Here is a 13,292-nt window from a genome sequence, read left to right on the forward strand (position 1 = left end):
GTATCCGCATTTGCGCCTCGATCCCGGCAGTTACTTTTTGAGCATCAATAATTTTGATCAGTAAGATGGGAGGGTTAGGCTGGGATCATTCTCTGCGATTTAATTTTTGGAGAGACCTATTGGGAGATTTGCTTGTGGGCAGTGGGAAGTGATTGCAGCCGCTGTGTTAACTGGGATCCGCTCCCCGTTACAAGTGGCAGTTCGCCCCACAGCACTAAATATCCAGCAGAGTGAGGAGTTGGACCCCAGAGTTTGCTGCTGTCTGGAACTTAAAGTGGGCCTGGGGGTCGGGTTCATAATCTGGGCGAGCAGGGAGTGGGGGAACTGCCAAGTCGCCGTAGCGGCCCATCGGGGAGCGGCTGCTAGTGGTCCTGACGTCTTAGTCCTGTGATGAGGACCAACAAAATGCCCGATTTGTTGCGAAAGTACACATCCCGAGCTGACTCCTTCATGTAAGGAATTGGAGCGGGGCTGGGCCATCCTTGAATGGCTTGTGACTGACCTACAATGTTGCAGACTTTAAACTCCCATCTGAAAAAGCCTGGAAAGCCCCTGTACATAATTGCCAGGGGTAAAACAGAAAATTAAAACAAGGCAAGGTTGTCCTCGGGTTTACTTGATTTCTCTCATGAACAGTTTGGGATTATCATAAAAATCAGTTGCGGCACAATCTAATCGAGCAACAGCCTGACATTGTCGCAAGCGCAGAATTGCGCCTTACTGCCTGTGATATTTAGTTTATATCATATCAAGAAATGGTTGAGAGCATTGGGCATAGCAAAGTCTGTGGGACCAGATAACATGGTGTATCTGGAAATACTGAACCGTTGTCACCTTAACCGCCCTCGGTATCATGTCTTGTACCTTTCTTCAAGTTACAAAAAATGATTTTTATTTGGATCCAGAAAAAGTGAAAAATATCAATTTTGAAATTCCCACAATTATATTTTGATCAGTAAATGTGCTCAATTTTACATTTAATTTTTGTTCCCACAAATTTGCTTTATGTCACCAATGGATAATGCAGCTAATTACCAAGATAAAATATTGCCGGGTTCAACACCATTCATAATCTGAAACATAGAAACAAATAGAAATTTAGTGCACAAAAGGCAAATCGGCCCTTTGACTCCTGCACCGAAATCAATATGATCATGGCTTGTGATCCACCTCAGTATCAGACTTTAAACTGCCTTCTCTCCATACCCCCTGGATCCCCTTAGCCACATGGCCCACATCTAAAAACTCTTAAATTAGCCAATGAAGGTTGTCCTCAACGTACCCTCTGTGGCTCATGAACAGTTCCAGGGATTCACCAAAAATCTCTTGCGGGATTCACATTGTGGGAGTCACCATTGGCCTTAAATATGTGACCTAGCTTCTCAAGAAATGTTCGAGAGAACAATTGGGCTAGAAAGTCTGTGAATACCAGATAACAACAGTCCATCTGAAATGCAGAACCAAAAAAAATTTAACGCTTGTAATTACAATTAATGTCAAGATCCAGAGTGAAAAAATCACTAGAGGGTGAGCTGTAAAAAATAAGGCACCATCCACATTGTTGTCACAATTGTGACCTAGCCATTTTCGTGGAACTAACAACAGGTTTCCGTAATCTAAACACCCAATGTTCAAAAATGTCAAATTAATGAGGAGCTAGAGGAACAGCTTAAAACATAATTTATAATTACAATTAATACTTATTTTCTCATTAGAATTGTCCATGCCTGCAGTGACATCGGCAGTAAGGTATAATTCAGGAATGTGTGATTCATATTTAATTGTCTTTAGTTCTCTATTTTGAATACATATCTATCTACATCTGTTGGTCTGAAGCAGCTGAATAACCATTTTTATTTTTTGCATTGTAAGGGAGAGCTAACAAAAGGAATCTAATATTTGTATCCAATGTTCAGCATTTCATTTACAAGCTTTAGTACAGCTAAATGATTTGGAACATTCTGATGGATGACTCAAAATGCTGAAGTAACAGAGGTTGGGCAGCATCCTTGGAGAATATGGATGGATATTCAATTTATCTAAATATTCTGAGTACCTTCTTTCCCATTGCAAGCTGGGCAATAAAATTTAGATAAAACTTTCCATTCTGTTTTCAGGTTTGGAGCAAAAGCACGTACATTTAAACAATCTGAAAAAGTGTAGAAATAAATTGAAGCAATGAACAGGTTTACCATCAGTTTTGTTTTATTTTAATATCCTTACATGATCTGAAGAATGCAAGAAAATACTTTGTCTAATGTGTGATAAATGATTAATGCTTTGCTGCAATTTGTTTTGGTTGTTTGAACAGTAATCTCAAAGTAGACTGAAAGTGTCAAAATATGTTAGCATTAATTTGTCAGCATACAACTGTTTGACTATCACCAGTTTTGGTTATGAAGGTGTTACTTTTCCTGCAGTTCTCTATGTTCTCAATAGATATATGTTGCAATATGTTTATCCCATTTTTCAGTTAACTAGAAGACATTTGGACAACCAGGATTGCGTTGACACCCTAATAAAATCAGAGAGAACCGTATGGGCAAAAGAAAAGTCCAATCTTCAGCAGGCCCTGAAGCTGGCTGAGGCGGAGTTAGCTAAAATGAAAGCAGAAGCCAGAAATGAAACTTTACAGACAGAACTGTTTGGATCAGGTTCTGAAAATATTGCTCTAAAGGTAAACTTGAAGGAAATCCACCTTTTCTTCACTCGGTAGTTATTCATACTTGATTATATTTGTAGAGAGATGTGTGCTACATTGTTGGAGTTTTGTATCACAATTGTCTTTATTGCCTTCCATCACAATAGGGAATGGGGAGGAACCGCTATAGTGGATGTTTTTGTCAAATTTTTATGTGGTTTTGTGTCTTGTTGCTTGACTGTTTGGCAAACCAAATTCCTCGTATGTTGCAAAACATACTTGGCTAATAAATTATGATTATGATTAGATGGCCATTATTAATCTGAGAGGGATAAAGCCTTCCCTTGAGTCTCTGCATGAGTTGAAAATACAATGTATGGTTACTTTCCCTGAAATATAAGATGTGTGGTTTTAAGAGCAACTTCTTTCCGCCCCACAGAGAATTTATGGAAAGTATCTGCGGGCAGAAAGTTTCCGAAAGGCACTTATTTATCAGAAGAAGTACTTGTTACTTTTACTCGGTGGATTTCAAGAATGTGAGCAAGCGACGCTCTCCTTTATCGCCAGAATGGGTGGTCACCCCAACTACACCAGTTTACAGGTTATCACCCAGCGATCCAGAAGCTTTACCCGCTTCCGCTCCGTGGTTAGGGTTGCCATAGCAATCTCAAGGTAAGCAAACAATTGAAATGTGCAAATGTATTGGAATGTGTTTGGACTGTTGAAGAAATCAACTCTGCTCTAGCCTGTGACCAGATGATAAATTGTTTAGCACCAGTAATGCCACATTACATTTATTTTGACAGTACATGTTTCTCTGCTAACTAGGATTCAGAGTTTTCCTAATTGCTAAAGAGTCAAAATCTCATTGTTTTAATCAAACCATTCACATTCACACAAGGTTTGACAATACTTTTATTAAAATATGTTATTCTTAGTGGCACTGTTTTGCATGTAAATATTTGCTGGGTAGAATAACAATGGTTTCAGAACCTATTGAACATTTTAAGCTATGTAGTAGTTTTAATAGAAGGGTTAAGAAGGTTCTTTCTATGAGCTTATATTTGTATTTTTTCATAGGTTTTCTATCTTCAATTTTCACCTTTCTGTATTGATTTAACGTAAAAAAAATGAAAGCCAGTATGTTGGATGAAGTAATGTGAATTGTTTTAGATGAAGTTGGTTCAAAATTTAATATATTTTTAAACTTTCTCGTGTAGATTAAAATTTTTGGTCCGTAGATGGCAGAAGGGCGCTGTGTCAAGTAGCCTAAACAGGAATGGTCACGGACAGATATTGGGTAAGTTAGTTCCAGAGAAGAGATGATATTGGTCTGAAAACCACAAATCCATTTCCTAATAATATAAAGATTGGTTGTTTTGTAAGCAGTTTTGTGGAAACATCGAACTACAAACTTAATTGGGACAAGTAGATTTGCATGAAGTATGGTCGTCTGTTTTGAATCTAAGTGGAAAGGACAGAGTACTACCTAAAGTATTAGTAGCAGTGCACTGAAACCTTGTGGTTTAAAAAGCCAAAATGGTTTGAATAGTATGGGTGTCCGGGGTTATGGGGAGAAGGCAAGAGAATAGGGTTAAGAGGGAAAGATAGATCAATGATTGAATGGCAGAGTAGACTTGATGGGCTGAATGGCCGAATTCTGCTCCTATTATGAACTTATGAAGCATTGAAATTCAATGACGGGTCCAAAAACTTATCATGGTGCCTGAATGAATGTTGCTCAATTTGCCCTGAGCAATTAAACATAGGTTGCCCCACAGCTAATCACATTCACTCAACTACTGAGAACATTTCTGGACAGCAGATATTTGAAAATGTCCATTGGCCATCAAGACAGTACTGCAGAGATTTACCAGGATATCTGAGCTCTGGAGGTTAAATTATTAGCCAAGGTACACAATTTAGGCTTGTATTCCCTTTCATTTATAGGATAAAGCATAATTTGATTAAATTTAGTATAATATTACGGTAACATAAATACTATGGCCATAGATAAAGGAAAAGTAATTCTGCTGATTGGGGAGTAGAGCACTAGAGGGCATAACTTAATTATTATAATTGTGTCTTCCTTGAGTGATTCGGAAAATATCCTTCATGCAAGGGGAAGTTGAAGTTGGAATTACTTTCCACAAATGTCCATTATTGCCGGGAGATTTAGTATTTTTAAATCTGAAGAGGATTTATTTCTGCTAACTGCAGATCAAGAAAAATTGGGAAAGGTGAATTGAATTGGGTTCATCCATTACCTCATTGATTCGAGTGTTCTAGACATTTTGTAAATGCTGCCAGCTTCAACCACTGTCCTAGACAGTACAGTCTGAACACTCACTACTCACTGGGTGGAAAAATGTCCCCCTCGTATCCCCTCTGAATCTGTCTTCCCTAATTTTAGCTGCTACTGATATGAGGAAGTGTTTCCTGTAGACTACCTGATCGAAACCCCTCAGAATTTTATTTATCTCAATCATGAATCGCAAAGATGAGCGGGAAGCAAGAGGATTGGGTAATGTTTAAAGAGCAACAGAAGATAACTAAAAAGACAATACGGGGAGAAAAGATGAGGTACGAAGGTAAGCTAGCCAAGAATATAAAGCAGGATAGTAAAAGCTTCTTTAGATATTTGAAGAGCAAAAAAAATAGTTAAGACCAAAGTTGGACCCTTGAAGACCGAAAAAGGTGAATTTATTATGGGGAACAAGGAAATGGCAGATGAGTTGAACAGGTACTTTGGATCTGTCTTCACTAAGGAGGACACAAACAATGTTCCTGATATAGTAGTGGCCAGTGGATCTGGGGTGACGGAGGAACTGAAGGAAATCCACATTTGACAGGAAATGGTGTTGGGTAGACTGATGGGACTGAAGGCTGATAAATCCCCAGGGCCTGATGGTCTGCATCCCAGGGTACTTAAGGAAGTGGCTCTAGAAATCGTGGGTGCATTGGTGATAATTTTCCAATGTTCTACAGACTCAAGATCAGTTCCTGTGGATTGGAGGGTAGCTAATGTTATCCCACTTTTTAAGAAAGGCAGGAGAGAGTAAACAGGGAATTATAGACCAGTTAGCCTGACATCGGTGGTGGGGAAGATGCTGGAGTCAATTATAAAAGATGAAATAGCGGCACATTTGGATAGCTGTAACAGGATCGGTCCGAGTCAGCATGGATTTACGAAGGGGAAATCATGCTTGACTAATCTTCTGGAATTTTTTGAGGATGTAATTAGGAAAATGGACAAGGGAGAGCCAGTGGATGAAAACATTTGATAAGGTCCCACTAGGAGATTAGTGGGCAAAATTAGGGCACATGGTATTGGGGGTAGAGTGCTGACATGGATAGAAAATGGTTGGCAGACAGGAAACAAAGAGTAGGGATTAACTGGTCCCTAACAGAATGGCAGGCAGTGACTAGTGGGGTACCGCAAGGCTCGGTGCTGGGACCGCAGCTATTTACAATATACGTCAATGATTTGGATGAAGGGATTAAAAGTAACATTAGCAAATTTACAGATGACACAAATCTGTGTGGCAGTGTGAACTGTGGGGAGGATGCTATGAGAATGCAGGGTGACTTGGACAGGTTGGGGGAGTGGGCAGATGCGTGGCAGATGAAGTTTAATGTGGGTAAATGTGAGGTTATCCACTTTGATATAAAAAACAGGAAGGCCGATTACTATCTGAATGGCGTCATGTTGGGAAAAGGGGAAGTACAACGCGATCTGGGGGTCCTTGTTCATCAGTCTATGAAAGTAAGCATGCAGGTACAGCAGGCAGTGAAGAAAGTGAATGGCATGTTGGCCTTTTTAAAAAGAGGATTCGAATATAGGAGCAAAGAGGTCCTTCTGCAGTTGTACAAGGCCCTAGTGAGACCACACCTGGAGTATTGTGTGCAGTTTTGGTTCCCTAATTTGAGGAAGGACATCTTTGCTATTGAGGGAGTGCAGCGTAGGTTAACAAGGTTAATTCCTGGGATGGCGGGACTGTCATATGCTGAGAGAATGTCATAGGCTGGGCTTGTACACTCTGGAGTTTAGAAGGATGAGAGGGAATCTTATTGAAACATATAAGATTGTTAAGGCTTTGGACACGCTAGAGGCAGGAAACATGTTCCCGATGTTGGGGAGTCCAGAATCAGGTGCCAGTTTAAGAATAAGGGGTAAGCCATTTAGAACGGAGACGGGGAAACACTTTTTCTCACACAGTCTGTGTAATACTCTGCCTCAGACGGCAGCGGAGGCCGGTTCTCTGGATACTTTCAAGAGAGAGCTAGATAGGGCTCTTAATGATAGTGGAGTCAGGGGATATGGGGAGAAGGCAGGAATGGGGTACTGATTGTGGATTGAATGGTGGTGCTGGCTCGATGGGCCGAATGGCCTATTCCTGCACCTATTGTCTATTGTCATGTCCCCTTTAACCTCCTCCATTCCAGGGAAAATACACAACTTCTCCAGTCATAACTGAACTGTCCCACCCAATTTCGGTTCTGAAGAAGACCATTTTGTAAAATGAAGACTCATTGAATCTGTATATCAAATTAAAGTCGGATAATCCGTTACACAACCATTCAGAAACACCAATGATTTGGCATCTGCCTTATCAGTTGATGTTTGCCACACTCTCTGTCCGCTTCTCATGTCTCACAATCTCCATTCACTCACCAGACTCATTGAAAGTGATCGGTTAGGGTATTAGTAATGATAAAAAGGCATCCAGTAGCCTGGAAAAATCTGTTGGTGGGTCATCACCAGAGCCCTGAGTATGTTGGATAAATGAAGTGTCTCCGTAATATAAGATTACTGTATGTTTTGGTTTTGGCAACTTGAATTTGTACAGCAAGATTGAAAGAGATGGCCACAAAATAAGTGGATTTGAGTTTCTGGTATTGGTGTTGAGCTCCATGATACTTTCAACTGGAATAGCTTGACAACAGTTGTAAGGCTACACAGAGGAAGATTTAATTGTTAAAGTGCTTTCGATCAGTTTATGGCCCCAACCACGGGTGAACAATGCAACCACTGACTGAACTTTGTGCCTTCCACCACAGTGAGGAATGCTGGTGGATGTTTGTGTTAAATCTTATTGTGTCTTGTGTGTTCTTTTTCAATTGTACCGCTGCTGGCAGATTCATTTCACTGCACTTATATGTGTATGTGACGAATAAAATTGACTATTCTTAAAATATAGTTACTGTCATTGAAATTTAAGACATAATTTATCTTTCCCTTACAATTTATCTCCCTTCTCTCAGCACTGGTTGAAAGGCTTGTAGGTTGTGCCAGTAGATCTAAGGAACTACCATAAAGTATATTGGTCTTTAGTTAACATACATAGGGTAATTGTTTCTCCTTTGCAATAAGCCATCTGATTAATTCTTGCACTTTGGGGCAATTATCATTTGTAATTGTGTCGTAAATAACTCATTTGAACTCATGCATTCATTTTATCTTTAAAATCTAGCTAATGAACTAAGAATGGATTCCCCTTTTCTGCATTCTGGGACCTTATCTTTGGAGTCATCTTTGTCCAGAGAATTATTTGGAGATCGTAGACACTGCACAAGTAGACAAAGGTCTGGTCAAGAATCCCCCAGATCAGCCACAAACACTCAACCCAGGTGACTTTTCAGCATAATATAATCAATATAATGTGCAACATTTTAATGAATACAGCAAGTTTTTTGGGAGAGATGTATCTGTTTAAAAAACAAATGTGGTCTGTTATTACTGAAACTTGATGAATTTGTAACATTATTTTAAGGCTTACGTGTTGTTTAGAATAACTGTGCCCGTGAGAAAAGCAAAACTTTCATGGAAAAGCAGAGTCTAAATATAGATATCAATGTCTATATTTGAAAATTAATTACTGTAATGTATGTTTACTACTTTTTATATTACTATCCAGTTATTAATCAAGGTACAATTCAATGAACAATGTTATATGTATGTTATATATTTAGTATTTGTTGCACGTCCTGATCTTTTGTATATTATTTTGTACAAACTGTTTGTCTAAAATTGTCAAATTTTCAGCAGATAACCACTAGCTCGGGCAAATGTTAATTGTCAAAATACATTTATTTATTTGGTCTGTCTTTTATCTTCTAGGTATCAATCCAGCCTACCTGATTCTAATTCGGGTTCTATAGCTGCCTCACACCTCCAAACCTACGACCCTGACAGAGCTTTAACAGATTACATTAACAGACTGGAATCACTGCAGCGACGACTGGGGACTGTGCAGTCAGGTAACATGTGTTAAGTGGATAGTGGATAACTTAAGGAAGTTTTTTTAACCTACCTTGTGGAGCTATGAATCATCTCTTCCCAAAACCTCAAAAGCCACGTGCTGTGTTAATTGACTACTGTAAATTACCCCCAGGTGTGAATTAGTGGTAAATGATTAAAATGGAAGCAGAGGGTTCATGAAAAAGAATGAATCGTGAGCTTCCACGGAAGAAGGGAAAGGGAATCGGGCTGATGGATGGCGTTGCTCCATCATCAGTCAGCATGGATCTGATGGGATGGAAGGCCACCTCCCTCTACACTATACCACAGATAGTATGACACCTGGCATTTTTAGGTCATGGGCCAGGAGGGTGGGAAATTTGAATAGCTAAAAGTAACAGTTTTCATAGAAATTGTTTAGATGTGATGGTTTGGAGATTGTGATTTAAATAATCAGTGACGACATTTCACTGGAGTATTATCCCCTCAGCCATTAACAACTTTTGGGCATGCATGGTTGTAGATTTTTTTAACCTGCCATTTCCCTAGAAAGTTAAGAAACGAGCTTCTATAAAGCCAAGACTATGGCTGGCAATCCAACTGCCCTCCTATCAGATGGGGGGGAAAAAAGCTTTCAAGGAGAATTAGCAAGTCTGTCCCATATCATTTTCGTGAGGCATTGTGGTAAAGAAAGTCTTGTCAGTTGTTGAATTAACGTGAGATATGCAAAAAGCATCTCAGTTACCCTTTTTATTCATGCAATTGATAGGAATCAATAGGCTACATATCTGTACATTCAAGTTATTATTTGTAGTTTCCTGTGTTTAGATTGTGTGCAAATACTTGGTAATTTTCCATTAAGTCGAGAAGGGGCAAAGTGTATAGATGTATGGAGCAAGTTTCTTTAGAGTGGTGGATGTCTGGAATGCACTGTGCTGGCTGGTGGTGGAGGCATGGTGGTAGGGGTTTTTAAATCGGCACAAGGAGGTGCTGCGAATGGAGGAATATGGATCATGTGTGGGCTGAGATTAGTTTAACTTGCTTTAATTTTATCAATCAATCAATCAACCTTTATTGTCATCTTGCAAGCAACAGTTGTACAGTGCAAAATGAAAAGACGTTTCCCAGGGAATAGCGGAGCATCGCACATGAAATTTAAAACGTTTCACACATAACACTCAAAACAATCCAGTCCCTGATGGAACAGTATAAATAAATAGTTAAAATACAATAAACCAATCATAAAAATGTCCGGGGCAGCTGATTTGAGTGGCCAGTGCCAGTTATTAAAGTGTCCGTGCCAGCCACTTGGTGCCATGTTTGCCATGGACATTGTGATCCAAAGGGCCTGTTCCTGTGCTGTAATGCTTTATTCTAAATATATGATCAAAGATTTGCCAGACATTGACAAATGCTATTCTGGTGCTTGCAGAGAATCTTGCTTGATTTTGAATGTTCACGGTATTCTAAATCAAAGACCAATGTGATTCATCCAGATGATGAATGTTGTATTAGAGACTAGTTTTTGTCATTCCTTATAGGTGTCATTTTATTCAGTTAGTTCCATTGAGAAAGTGTTACATTTTATTTTTTCAATCTGCATGAACCCTCAGTCTTTGCTTGCAAAGTAAAACTTTTGAAAAGTCTTAATTATACCATTCTTTCTGGAGTGAATTATTTGTTAATGAAGCACTTATGGGTTTTCGTCAATTTGTTTTTCTTTACAATTATGTAGGTTCAGCGTCTTATGCTCAGATGCACTATGGGACTAGAAGATAATGCCTTGGAAACTGAGCTTGACCTGAAACGGATTGCCTTTGAAGCTGTGCTTTGAATATTTTTTTGTTCTTTATTGTTTTATGTATATTGTGGGAGTTTAGTGGATTGGATAATGAAAATGTCTTGCCTGCAAGTCTAAATGTATTTTATCCTTTATATAAGTTTAAGCTTCCAATGTGCAGAATGCAATCTGTCTAAATAATTTAACTGTATATTTGTGGATTGCTAATTTAAACATGATTGTAACTTAATGCTGTTTATTTAAAGGGTAGAAGGAAAAAAAAAGTTTATTAAATGATTCCAAATGCACTGCAGTCTTTCTGCTGGCTGCTGTGGTTACACTACAAGGTCCATGATAGCTTTGGCATTATGGACAGCGAGTACAGTTTGTAGAGGAATTATTTTTGTAATGGTAGAGGTTTTGAATTATATGGGTATTTTGTCAAAGCATTGGAATAAACAGGAATTTAAATTAAGACTTGTTAAATTTGCAATTTTTCCCTGAGAGAAGCTGATTACAATGGTGAGAAATTCTAGACTGCCTATAGAATCTGAACTTTGTGGCGTTCACCCTTTATCTTTGGAAGGGCCATTTTATCTCTAACTCTTGGAAATTAAAATTAAACTTTAACTAGATATGACTCCATAAAGATTATCCAAAAGGTGTTTTTAAATAATCTTGGGGTGGAAGTAAATGGAAAACCCAGTTTATATCTGCAGCTGTGTTATAACAAGTTCAAGTCACATTTATTGTCACGTGCACCAATTGGTACAGTGAGATTTGAGTTGCCATACAGCCATACAAATAAAAAGAACACAAACACAATAGAATTTAACATGAACATGCCCACACAGCGGAATCAATGTTTCCCACTGTGAGGGAAGGCAATAAAGTTCAGTCATCTTCCTCTTTGTTCACCCGTGGTCGGGGCCTTTGAGCTCTCCGCAGTCGCCGCTACGGGCGGGCCAATGTTCAGGCCCTCTCGCCGGGATGATCAAAACTCCGGCGTCGGAATGGAAGAACACACTCAGTGGCTTGGAGTTTCTGAATCGGCCGCTTCCTACCGGAGACCGCGGCTTCCGAAGTCCACAGGCTGAGCTGGGTGGAGCTCCAACACTGGCGACCCCCGGCAAGGGATCCCAGGACTCCATGATGTTAAAGTCAGCACCGTCCGTGGCTAGAAGCTCCACAAACCACAGCTCCACGATGTTAAAAGTCAGCAGGCCCAACACTATGGAGCCTCAACACAGGCGATCCCCGGCAAGGGATTGTCCCGCTCCGTGATGGAATTCAGTGCTGCGCCCGCTGCTGAAACTCTGGCTGGTCTCCTGCAAGAAAGGCCACGCCAATCCAGTTCGTAGGCCGCGAGGGGGAGGGGGGGGCGCGAAGATGCAACTCGGAGAAAAGACGCATATCTGTCCAGGTAAGTGACTGGGAAACGGTTTCCCCCTATTCCCCACCACTCCCACATAAAATAAAGTAAGAAACCTTTAGAACATACTTTTTGACACGAATAACAAAGAGGGTGAAAGGACGAACAGCTGCTGGCGAGGCTGTCACACCCGATGGTTGACATACAATGTCATAGCATTTAGAACCAAACAAAAGAACAGTTTGTCCTTTCCAAGAATCTGAGTTCCTACTTCATTTGATTTCTTGCAAAGTACGTTCAGATTAATCAAGTTGTGAAAGATGTGATTAAAAACAGAGTTTAAAAAGTAATGATTAAGAATCCATGATAATGGTTCACCAAATTGGTGTCCCTTTATCAATCACTCAAAGTAGCATTTTATTGCATCACTAATTGGTGTTCTGAGTATTTAACTACTTAGTATATTGTTTAGGAAAATCCAATACACTGTTATCCTCAATAAACTGCTTAGGAAAAGAATGGTGTAATTCCAATATTCATTATTTACATTGAGATGTTGATTTTGTACATGCAGTATGCTGCAGAGGTTGAATGCCTTGCCTCATCTAGCCGATGATTTTCAGTATTTTAGGTCTAGCTAATTCCGGCTGTGTGAATGTTTTCATAATTGGATGTCGAGGCCTTTTTAGCGAAGCAAGTTATATTCTGCAAACATTCATATTTGAAGTACTATAACATAGAATCAACAAGTGTAACTCTCTGAACCTCAGTCTCCCTCCTGATAACCGATGGCTGTCAGCTAATCTGGTTCCATTCTAGTTTAGATGCCGATGCTTAAAGACTACTAATTTGACCAAGAATTAGTTTACCCGTTATGATGTCAATTGTTAAATAACTTAAGGGCCTGTCCCACTTGCGTGACCTTTTTGGCAAATGCCGGCACCCGTCATAGGTCGCCGAAAATTTTCAACACATTGAAAATTCAGTATCGACCAGAAAGACGCTACGGGTGACCCCTGGTGACACCCCGCGACATGTCACCAGGGGTCGCCTGTATGGTCGTGAGAGGTCTCCAAGTCACCCAAAGAGTCGTAGCGTCTTTCTGGTCGGCGCTGAATTTTCAACATGTTGAAAATATTCGGCGACCTATGGCGGGTGCCGGCAGTCGCGTAAGTGGGACACTTGAGACTTGAGTAAAACACTTGAGACATTTTGAAATGTTAACCATGGTATGCAAATTCAGGTTGTTATGGTCAAT

General features: G+C 39.8%; 1 protein-coding gene across 4 annotated transcripts in view; it reads left to right on the plus strand.

Annotated features, from left to right (window-relative positions):
- Positions 1–11,137, plus strand: part of LOC129709537 (A-kinase anchor protein 9-like) — a 200,255-nt gene extending 189,118 nt beyond the window's left edge. For all 4 annotated transcript variants that reach the window (XM_055656004.1, XM_055656013.1, XM_055656019.1 and 1 more), the window contains 6 exons: positions 2,474–2,677; positions 3,081–3,313; positions 3,862–3,941; positions 8,116–8,272; positions 8,763–8,902; positions 10,618–11,137. In XM_055656004.1, coding sequence (XP_055511979.1) covers positions 2,474–2,677; positions 3,081–3,313; positions 3,862–3,941; positions 8,116–8,272; positions 8,763–8,902; positions 10,618–10,661 — 858 coding nt within the window. In that variant the 3' untranslated portion in view covers positions 10,662–11,137. The remainder of the gene's footprint in view (positions 1–2,473; positions 2,678–3,080; positions 3,314–3,861; positions 3,942–8,115; positions 8,273–8,762; positions 8,903–10,617) is intronic.
- The last annotated feature ends 2,155 nt before the right edge of the window (positions 11,138–13,292 follow it).

This window comes from Leucoraja erinacea, chromosome 2, assembly GCF_028641065.1.
Source record: "Leucoraja erinacea ecotype New England chromosome 2, Leri_hhj_1, whole genome shotgun sequence".
NCBI lineage: Eukaryota > Metazoa > Chordata > Chondrichthyes > Rajiformes > Rajidae > Leucoraja > Leucoraja erinaceus.